At 51.6% G+C, this 10078-nt stretch overlaps 2 protein-coding genes across 2 annotated transcripts; one reads left to right on the top strand and one right to left on the bottom strand.

The window, feature by feature from the left end:
• Positions 1-2007: 2007 nt before the first annotated feature.
• On the top strand, positions 2008-3653 carry LOC129714656 (serine/threonine-protein phosphatase 6 regulatory ankyrin repeat subunit C-like). Its single transcript, XM_055664386.1, has 3 exons — positions 2008-2096; positions 2261-2542; positions 3628-3653. The coding sequence occupies exons 1-3, from the start codon at positions 2033-2035 to the stop codon at positions 3651-3653; spliced, it is 372 nt and encodes a 123-aa protein (XP_055520361.1). The 5' UTR covers positions 2008-2032.
• A 3553-nt stretch (positions 3654-7206) lies between these two features.
• On the bottom strand, positions 7207-9064 carry LOC129714677 (involucrin-like). The gene is made up of 2 exons (XM_055664429.1): positions 8912-9064; positions 7207-8609 (listed from the first exon to the last, which is right to left on the bottom strand). The coding sequence occupies exon 2, from the start codon at positions 8491-8493 to the stop codon at positions 7627-7629; it is 867 nt and encodes a 288-aa protein (XP_055520404.1). The 5' UTR covers positions 8494-8609; positions 8912-9064; the 3' UTR covers positions 7207-7626.
• Between the last annotated feature and the right edge of the window lie 1014 nt (positions 9065-10078).

Raw genomic sequence — 10078 nt, 5'->3', positions numbered from 1 at the left:
ATTTTAACACCCCTCGATCCTCTACGCTCCAACATTTAAGAACCTTCGGTCCCTTACTCCATCCTCCACTAGCCCATTTCGACACCCCCCCCAACCCTCCCACTACAATGGCCTTGCCTGCCTTAGGCCTTTTTGGTTTTGGCTCAACAGCCCTATTCGCATCACAGGTCAGTCCGCCGCTCACGTCTTCTGTCCCAACAGCTTCTAAGCGGATGAACCTGTTTACAAGAGGTACATCACCCGGGGGCGGTGGCATTCCATGCATCCCTCCCTTTCCCACTGTCTCCCACCTTCTCTCTTCCAGTACCTTAGGTGTAACAATCGTACTGTAGGACTTGTCGAGGAACGACTCCGTTTCTCGTACGAACCGGAGGTCATCCACTTGCTTCTCCAGTTCCCCAACACGGCCCTTCAGGAGCTCTACCTGGATGCATTTTTCGCATTTGTAGCAGCCAGAGGCACCAGCGGTGTCCTTGACCTCCCACATACTGCAAGCATCGCACTGAATCAGCTTGCCTGACATCTCCTTCTTTGGTCTCTACCTCTCAAGCGTATTGCGTGGTCTCCTCTCCTAAGACTCTCGAGCCAAATACTCGCACTTTTCTCACAGGGCACTTCCCTCACTAGGCCGCTCCTCACTGCCGCTCGCTATGTACATGCATGCATGTGTGTACGCGTGTGTGTGCGTGTGTGTGTACATGCATGCATGTGTGTACGCGTGTGTGCACATGTGTGTGTACATGCATGCATGTGTACGTGTTTGTACATGCATGTGTGTACGTGTGTGTACATGTCTGCGTGTGTGTGTACATGCATGCATGTGTGTACGCGTGTGTACATGTGTATGTGTGTACATGCATGCATGTGTGTACGCGTGTGTGTACATGTGTGCGTGTACATGCATGCATGTGTGTACGCGTGTGTGTACATGTGTGCGTGTCTGTACATGCATGCATGTGTGTACGCGTGTGTGTACATGTGTGCGTGTCTGTACATGCATGTGTGTACGCGTGTGTACATGTGTGTACATGCATGCATGTGTGTACATGCACATGCATGTGTGTATGGGTGTGGGTGGGCGGCGCGACCGACGACGCAGTGGCCTCTGCAGTCCGTCTGTCTTTTTTTTTAATTGTCCCGTTGAGGTAGACGTGTGTGTGTCTACGTGTGTGTGTACCTGCATGTGTTCCTGTGTGTACACACGTGTCTACGTGTGTACATGCGTGTGTGTACACGCGTGTGTCTATGTGTGCGTGTACATGCATGTGTACACGTGTGTGTACGTGTGTACATGCATGTGTCTACGTGTGTGTGTGTGTACATGTGTGTGTACATGCATGTGTCTACGTGTGTGTACACGTGTGTGTGTGTACATGCGTGTGCGTGTAGGTTAATTGGCCCTCTGTAAATGATCCTAGCTCTGTCTGTAAACTCACCGTTAAACAGACCAAACTCTAAACTAGATCGATTGATTCTTTTTTATCACATGTGACCTGTCACAGTAAACCCTTTATTTTACGCCCCGTGCACAAGGTATACAAACAGTCACCGCATAAAGGGCATCACGGTGGCGCAGCGGTAGAGACCCGGGTTCCATCCCTAGCTACGGGTGCTGTCTGTACGGAGTTTGCACGTTCTCTCTCCCCGTGACCTGTGTGGGTTTTCTCCGGGCGTTCCGGTTTCCTCCCACACTCCACAAAGTGGCTTCGGTAAAGATTGTAAGTTGTCCCCGTGTGTGTGGGATAGTGCTAGTGGGCGGGGATCGCTGGTCGGCACGGACTCGGTGGGGCCGAAGGGCCTGTTTCCGCGCTGTATCTACAAACTAAACTACACCCTCAGCTCTGAATAAATTCTAAATAAAATTAAACTAAACTGTAAATGAAATTATAATCTGAACTCTCATCTCTCCCCCCCCTCTCTCCCCCTCTCTCTCTCCCCCTCTGCCCCCCCCCCCCCCCTCTCCCCCCCCCCCCCCCTCTCTGTCCCCCCCCTCTCTGTCCCCAGGCCACTGCACATCGCTGCACGGAACGGGATGTCTGCGCTGGTCCAAGCTCTGCTCAAACGAGGGGCGACTGTGCTGGCCGTGGACCGAGAGGGTGAGTGACCGACTGACCACCAGAGATGGAGGGGGAGGGAGAGAGAAAGTGGGGGTGGGGGGGGAAGAGGGAGAGAGAGACATGGGGGAGAGGGCTTGAGGCTAGTTGCTAGTGTTGATATATCCTTAATGGTCTTTCTCTCCCCCCCCCCCCCCCCCCGTCAGGCCACACCCCAGCTCTGGCCTGCGCCCCCAACAAGGACGTTGCCGACTGCCTGGCGCTGATCCTGGCCACGATGGGCCGCTTCCCGGTGGCGAGTGACCGCTGCCCGCGGGGCCTCAAGCTGCCGCTCAACTGCGGCATTCTGGCCAAAGCCGTGTCCGGAGAGACGGTCAGCAGCTACGGAGCGGCCCGCGCTGGGAGTGGACGGGCCCGGACACCAGTGACCGCTGGTCTGAGGGGGGGGGGACGGGGGACTGACGGGTGGTGTGACAGAGTGACCGGTGGTGTGAGGGGGGGGGGGGGGGGGGGAGAGACCTTTGTGTCCGCGGCCATTGACCGCTGGCCTGAGGGGTGTCGGTCAGTGGCCGGGGGGGGGGGGGGGGGGGGGGGGCGTTGGCGTTACCACGGTTATTTAAACGGGGGGGGGGGGGAAGCTGCTAATTATTAGGTGCCCCCCCTGAATAAGCCCCCCCCCCTCCACACACGTCACCTGACCAAATACCTCACCACCATCCGCCCCCCCCTCGCCGACACACAGACCCCCCCTCAATGAGACAGAGACCCTCACACCTCCCCCCATGACCCAGAAGCTGCCCCCCCCCCACGACGATAGACCTTAACCCCTCCCCTCCTCTCTCCCCCCTCCCCTCACACCCCCACCCTTCACTCCCCCTCTCATCTCCACTCCCCTCTCCCTCCCCCCCCCAACGAGACAGACCTCACCCACCCCCTCCCCCCCGCCACGATACACAAACCCCCCCCCCCCCCCATTGAGACAGAGACCTCACCCCCCCTCCCCTCATGACCCCCCCGGTACAGAGACCCCCCCCTCAACATCTCAGCACTTCCTTATTGTCTTGCACTTTGAGCTGTGGGAGGGGGTGTGGGTGGGGGAGGGTGGTTAGTGTACGGTCCCTCAGCACAGATCCCCCCCCCACGGGGGAGGGGGCAGTAGCGGGGGGGGGCGACTCGCTGCCTTGCCTAAGTATAAATACTAACCTGAGCCATAATATCTTTAGACAAAACATCGCATGTACTGTAGAACCGGGACCGGTAGTGGTGCGTGTACGTGTGTGTGTGCGTGTACGGGTGTGTGTGTACGTGTGTGTGTGTGCGTATGTGTGTACGTGTGTGAATGCGGGTGAGTGTGTGTACGTGTGTGTGTGTACGTGTGAGTGTGTGCGGGTGAGTGTGTGTACGTGTGTACGTGTGAGTGCGGGTGAGTGTGTGTACGTGTGTGTATGTGAGTACGTACGTGTGTGTACGTACGCGTTAAATAAAAGAGGTGTGTTAATAGATCTATGCGGGGCGCTGGAGAGGACAGTTTTAATATAATGTGGTTTAAACAAACAGTTTTTAATGTCATCAGAATATTATATGAGGTTGTTTTACTAACGTGCGTGAGTGGGGAGAGAGACACTCGCACACAAAGCCACACTTTACACACGCTATCATTGTCGATATACGAGAGCGCGGTTTAATTTTCAACACAAACCTTCCCACCTCCTCTCCTCTCTCCCTCCTCCTCTCCTCTCCCATCCTCTCTCCCCTCCCCACTCCTCTCTCCCCTCCCCACTCCTCTCTCCCTCCTCTCCCATCCTCTCTCCCCTCCCCACTCCTCTCTCCCTCCTCTCTCCCCATCCTCTCTCCCCCCTCCTCTCTCCCCTCCTCTCCCCTCCCCTCCCCCCCCTCCTCTCCACCTCCCCCTTCCTCTCCTCCCTCCCTCCCCGCCCCTCAGTATAAACCACACACGCATGCACGCACGCACACACACACAGACACGCGCACTACTAATCAGTAACACAGTTCTCCATCTCACCACGACCAGCAGAGATCACGGCTGCTTTGGAGGAAACCAAGAGAGGATTAAAAAAACAAAACAAATAATTTAAAAAGGCATATATTTTTGACAATGTATGTGAATCTGTCATCCTGTCGACCAATCCTATTGTGGCTTTGAATCAATTTAAGTATAATTACAAAATAATAAAATATGCTACAGCTTGTAAAAAATCATTTTGTTTGTGTTTCTTTCCCACTATATAAGCATCTGGATAAACAGGGTCTGATTAGGAACAGTCAACATGGATTTGTGCCAGGAAGGTCATGTTTGACTAATCTTCTTGAATTGTTTGAAGAGGTTACTAGGGAAATTGACGAGGGTAAAACAGTGGATGTTGTCTATATGGACTTTAGTAAGGCCTTTGACAAGGTTCCTCATGGAAGGTTGGTTAAGAAGGTTCAACTGTTGGGTATAAATGCCGGAATAGCAAGATGGATTCAACAGTGGCTGAATGGGAGAAGCCAGAGGGTAATGGTGGATGGCTGTTTGTCGGGTTGGAGGCAGGTGACTAGTGGGGTGCCTCAGGGATCTGTGTTGGGTCCTTTGTTGTTTGTCATGTACATCAATGATCTGGATGAAGGTGTGGTAAATTGGATTAGTAAGTATGCAGATGATACCAAGATAGGGGGTGCTGTGGATAATGAAGAGGATTTCCAAAGTCTACAGAGTGATTTAGGCCATTTGGAAAAATGGGCTGAAAGATGGCAGATGGAGTTTAATGCTGATAAATGTGAGGTGCTACACCTTGGCAGGACAAATCAAAATAGGATGTACATGGTAAAATGGTAGGGAATTGAAGAATACAGTTGAACAGAGGCATCTGGGTATAACCGTGCATAGTTCCTTGAAGGTGGAATCTCATATAGATAGGGTGGTAAAGAAAGCTTTTGGTATGCTAGCCTTTATAAATCACAGCATTGAGTATAGAAGCTGGGATGTAATGTTAAAATTGTACAAGGCATTGGTGAGGCCAATTCTGGAGTATGGTGTACAATTTTGGGAAGTCGCCCAATTATAGGAAGGATGTCAACAAAATAGAGAGAGTACAGAGGAGATTTACTAGAATGTTGCCTGGGTTTCAACAACTAAGTTACAGAGATAGGTTGAATAAGTTAGGTCTTTATTCTCTGGAGCGCAGAAGGTTAAGGGGGGACTTGATAGAGGTCTTTAAAATGATGAGAGGGATAGACAGAGTTGATGTGGACAAGCTTTTCCCTTTGAGAATAGGGAAGATTCAAACAAGAGGACATGACTTCAGAATTAAGGGACAGAAGTTTAGGGGTAACATGAGGGGGAACTTCTTTACTCAGAGAGTGGTAGCGGTGTGGAATGAGCTTCCAGTGGAAGTGGTGTCGGCAGGTTCGTTGGTATCATTTAAAAATAAATTGGATAGGCATATGGATGAGAAGGGAATGGAGGGTTATGGTATGAGTGCAGGCAGGTGGGACTAAGGGAAAAAAGTTGTTCGGCACGGACTTGTAGGGCCGAGATGGCCTGTTTCCGTGCTGTAATTGTTATATGGTTAAGATGGGTTTAGAGAGATACAGCGTGGAAACAGGCCCCATCTACACTAGTCCCACCTGCTGCTTGCGTTTGGCCCATATCCCTCCAAACCTGTCCTATCCATGTACCTGTCTAAATGTTGGGATAGTCCCAGCCTCAACTACCTCCTCCGGCAGCTCGTTCCATACACCCCCTCAGGTTCCTATTAAATCTTTCCCCCTTCACCTTGAACCCGTCTGGTCCTCGATTCCCCTACTCTGGGCAAGAGACTCTGCATTCATCCAATATCACCAAGGCCTGGCAAGGATGGATATTAGTTGTAGAGTCACATAGTGTGGAAACAGGCCCTTCAGCCCAACTTACCCACCCCGACCAACAATGCCCCATCTACACTAGTCCCACCTGCCAGTGTTTGATCCATATCCCTCCAAACCTACTTCTGCACCTATTTATAGCAATGTTACAAATTTTGAGATTTAAAAAATCAAGTCTGCAATTTATCCCATCAGATAAAGCATAACAATAAGTTTAATTTGACACCTAATTCACTTTCATATCTCAAGTAATAAAAAAGTTATGGCCATTTTCATACTCGGAAATTAGCATCTTGTTCCCTATTGATTTTCTATGGACATAACAAAAAAGCTGTGATCGTGGACAGTCAAAAGCCCATAACCTTCTTAAAAATTAAGAGAACTGAATGAAATTTTCAGTTATCATAGATTGAAGCATTCTGAAACAAATATAAAATAATCTTACTTGGATGACCTGAAATTAAAGCATATAATTAGTTAGTTACCCAATTGTAGCTAATTTCAAACTTCAATTACTAGATCTAAACATCTATCCATTTCTTAATAAATGATTAACATTTTTAAATAGCCCAAGTGTCCAAATAATATTCACAAATAATTCACAATAAAACATGATTTTTTAATCTCATTTACATCAATTTATAGGCCAAATGGAAGGAATTTAGTGTTCAATTGCTGTAAATTAAAGTCGATTTAAATCAGCTTTCTAGTGGGTTCCTGTGAACGCACTGGTTTAGAACGTTCACATTGCGCTGGATTTGTGCCCTCAAATGCCCAGAAAAATACTGCGGGATATAAAGAGCCCAAAATGAACTACTCGCTATAGAAAACTTTATATACAGGGTTCTTAAGAAGCCCCTTTTAATGTAAAAATAAGGTACATACCTTTAATTGTTTGCTTTATAAAACCCTGGGGCTGCGAGAGGTTGCGAGTTTAGAGAGTGATTTTTAAACTACTATAACTATTATACAAGGCCATAAAAACTAATAATACCTTTTGTGACGGGGTCTTCCGGCGATTTTCCATTAATGATTTACTAGGCTGAACATTTTCGATTGCAACAGCCTAGTAAAAATCGCGTTTTAAACCCGCCCCCTCGAAACAGCGCCAAAATCGCGCACACGGGGTGGGGCAGATTCTCAGACACGATTCAGGTAGGTTTTGTAACATACCTACTATTTATCTATGTTTCTATGTACATCTCACACACACAGACACAGACAGACAGACAGACACACACACACACACACACAGACCGATGGTCTAAGCAACACCCAAACACAGTGGTACCCGTCATAAATGTGTTTATTTTCATCCTCGGTATTTTGAAAATGTACTGCAAGATCACGGCAGAGAGACGGAGAGAGAGTGAGATAGAGAGACAGAATGAGAGACAGAGAGAAAAAGAGACAGAGAGAGAGTGACAGAGACAAAGACAGAGGCAGAGAGAGAGAGAGAGAGAGGGACAGATACAGAGGGAGAGAGATGGCCATGTCCATGTGACCAGCGGTCAGTCAGGGTGGGTCAGGACCAATACTGACCGTCAGTAGGGTCAGGGTCTGTGGGGGCAAGGGTCAATTCCCCCCACCTCCAGGTCATCTCTCTGTGATCCCAGCGGTCAGAAAACAATGACCGTCTATTGGGTGAGAGTCATTCCCCACCCATGGGTGCCTCTCCCGTCACCCCAGGGTGCCCCACCCAGGGGTGTCACCGTGCGGAGTCCAGCTGTCTCTGCAGAGCCATCACCTGCAGCCTCAGTTTGCGCTCCTGTAGCGCCAGCACCGTCCTCTGCGCGCTCCAGCGCTCCCGCTCCAAGTCTAGACGCTGCCTCTCCAAGTCTAGACGCTCCCGCTCCACCTGGAGACGCTGCGTCTGAAGACTGACGTTCCCGTCTAGACACTGCAGCCCATCATGCCCAGTCCCCTTCCGCTCCATGTCTAGACGCTGCGTCTGTGTACTGACGCTCCTATCTAGACGCTCTGGCCTATCATGCACCGTCCTCTGCTCTGTCTCAATGTCTAGACGACGCCTCTGCAGACTGCCGCTCATGTCTAGACACTCCGTCTCTGGGCCCGTCTGCCGTTCCCTCTCGAGGTCTGGATGCTCCTTCATGTCTAGACATTCTGTCTGTGTACTGTCTATCATGTCTAGACTCTCCGTCTCAGGACCCGTCTGTTGTTCCATCTTCAGGTTTAGACAGTTCCTCTGCAGACTGACTCTCGTGTCTAGACATTCCGTCTGCTGCTGCTCCGTCTCCATGTCTAGACGCTCCGTCTGCAGCCCCTTCAGGTCTAGGCACTCCGTCTGCAGCTCCTTCAGGTCTAGACGCTCCGTCTGCAGCTCCTTCAGGTCTAGACGCTCTGTCTGCTGCTCCTTCAGGTCTAGATGCTCTGTCTGCTGCTCCTTCAGGTCTAGACGCTCCGTCTGCTGCTCCTTCAGGTCTAGATGCTCTGTCTGCTGCTCCTTCAGGTCTAGACGCTCCATCTGCTGCTCCTTCAGGTCTAGACGCTCCATCTGCTGCTCCTTCAGGTCTAGACGCTCCATCTGCTGCTCCTTCAGGTCTAGACGCTCCATCTGCTGCTCCTTCAGGCCGTCACTCCGCTCCGGATGATCCGGACGCCGTGTGCCGCGGAGGGGGGGAGGGGCCGGCAGCTCCAGAAGATCCGTAACCAGCTCGGGGAGACGGGCAGCTGTGGAGGACAGGGGAGAGAAACGTCAGGGGAGAGAGGGGAGTGGGTGGGGGAGAGGAGAGGAGGGGAAGAGGAGAGTTGAGAGGGGAGTGAGGAGTTGGAGAAGGAGGGAAGGGGAGAGAGAGGAGGTATAGGGGAGGGGAGGTGAGGGGAGAGAAGGGGAGAGCGGGAGATGGAGAGAGAAAGGAGTGAGAGGGGAGGGTAGAAAGGAGGGGAGGGGGGGAGAGAGAGAGGGGGGAGAGAGGATGGGGGTTGGGTAGAGGTAAGGTACTGAGGTGGGGATTGACGCAGAATTCACTCACCTGCCCTTCTCTCGATGCCGTCTTGCCTCAAACTCCGGTCCTCCTCTCCCCCCTCCTCCCCCCCTCTCCGAGCTGAGTGACCCTCCAGGTGCCTCCTCAGCCCCTCGGGCCGCAGGCTGGAGAATCGGCAGAGGGGACATCGGTAGGGGCGGGGGGGGGAGAGAGAGAGGAGGGGGAGGGGGGGGGGGGTCTCCCAGACAGCCGGTGACCCAACTCTCGGGTTGGCCCCTCTCCGACGTCGCCTCCGGGAGGCAAGTGCACGTCTGTCCCCGTTCACGGGGGGCTCGGATCGGGGTCCCCTCTCCCCCTCTCTGGAGGTCTCCGTCTCCCCCTCCCCCTCATCCATGCAGCAGAGCTCCTGGTGCGTGCGCTGGTGATCCTGCAAGCTGTCCCACTGGTCAGTGACAAAGGCACAGAGGCTGCACTTCAGGGGACGAGACTGGTTCATCTGTACCAACATGTAGCCTAGAGGGGAGAGAGGGAGAGTCAAGTCAAGTCACATTTATTTCTATAGCGCATTTAAAAAACAACTCTTGTTGGCCAAAGCGCTTTACATTTGTTATAAGAATAGTATAAACAAACAAACTACACACATATATACATATAGCCCTCGCTCAGTGGACGTCAGGAAAGGCTTGGAAGTATAGATAAGTTTTTAATCTTGACTTAAAGGAGTCGATGGAGGGGGCAGTTCTGAAGGGGGATGATGCTGTTCCACAGTCTAGGAGCTACAACCGCAAAGGCTCGCTCGCCCCTAAGCTTATGCCTAGACTGCGGGATATTCAGCAGCCCCAGGTTGGCCGATCTGAGGGACCTGGAGGTGGAGTGGTGGGTGAGAAGACTTTTAATGTAGGAGGGGGCAAGCCCATTGAGGGCTTTGTAGACATAGAGGAGGATCTTGAAATATATACGGAACCGCACAGGGAGCCAGTGGAGAGAGGCCAGGATCGGGGTGATGTGGTCCCTTTTTCGGGTGCCCGTCAGGAGTCTCGCTGCGGCATTTTGGACCAGTTGCAGGCGGGACAGGGAAGATTAGCTGATGCCAGTTTAAAGGGAGTTGCAGTAATCTAGGCGGGAGGAGATAAATGTGTGGATGATCTTTTCGAGGTCATCAAACTGGAGGAATTGTTTTATATTAGCTATCGTCCAAAGCTGGAAGAAGCTGAG

Source organism: Leucoraja erinacea, chromosome 40 (genome assembly GCF_028641065.1).
Source record: "Leucoraja erinacea ecotype New England chromosome 40, Leri_hhj_1, whole genome shotgun sequence".
NCBI classification, from domain to species: domain Eukaryota; kingdom Metazoa; phylum Chordata; class Chondrichthyes; order Rajiformes; family Rajidae; genus Leucoraja; species Leucoraja erinaceus.
The sequence above is the reverse complement of the archived record's forward strand: the minus strand, read 5'-3'. Positions and strand labels throughout refer to the sequence as shown.

Coding starts and splice junctions, on each gene's coding strand:
- LOC129714656 (XM_055664386.1), top strand. CDS start 2,033: ATGTCTGCGCTGGTCCAAGCTCTGCTCAAACGAGGGGCGACTGTGCTG. Junction 2,097..2,260: donor GCTGGCCGTGGACCGAGAGG/GTGAGTGACCGA, acceptor CCCCCCCGTCAG/GCCACACCCCAGCTCTGGCC. Junction 2,543..3,627: donor GTGTGACAGAGTGACCGGTG/GTGTGAGGGGGG, acceptor TAATGTCATCAG/AATATTATATGAGGTTGTTT.
- LOC129714677 (XM_055664429.1), bottom strand. CDS start 8,493: ATGGAGCGTCTAGACCTGAAGGAGCAGCAGATGGAGCGTCTAGACCTG.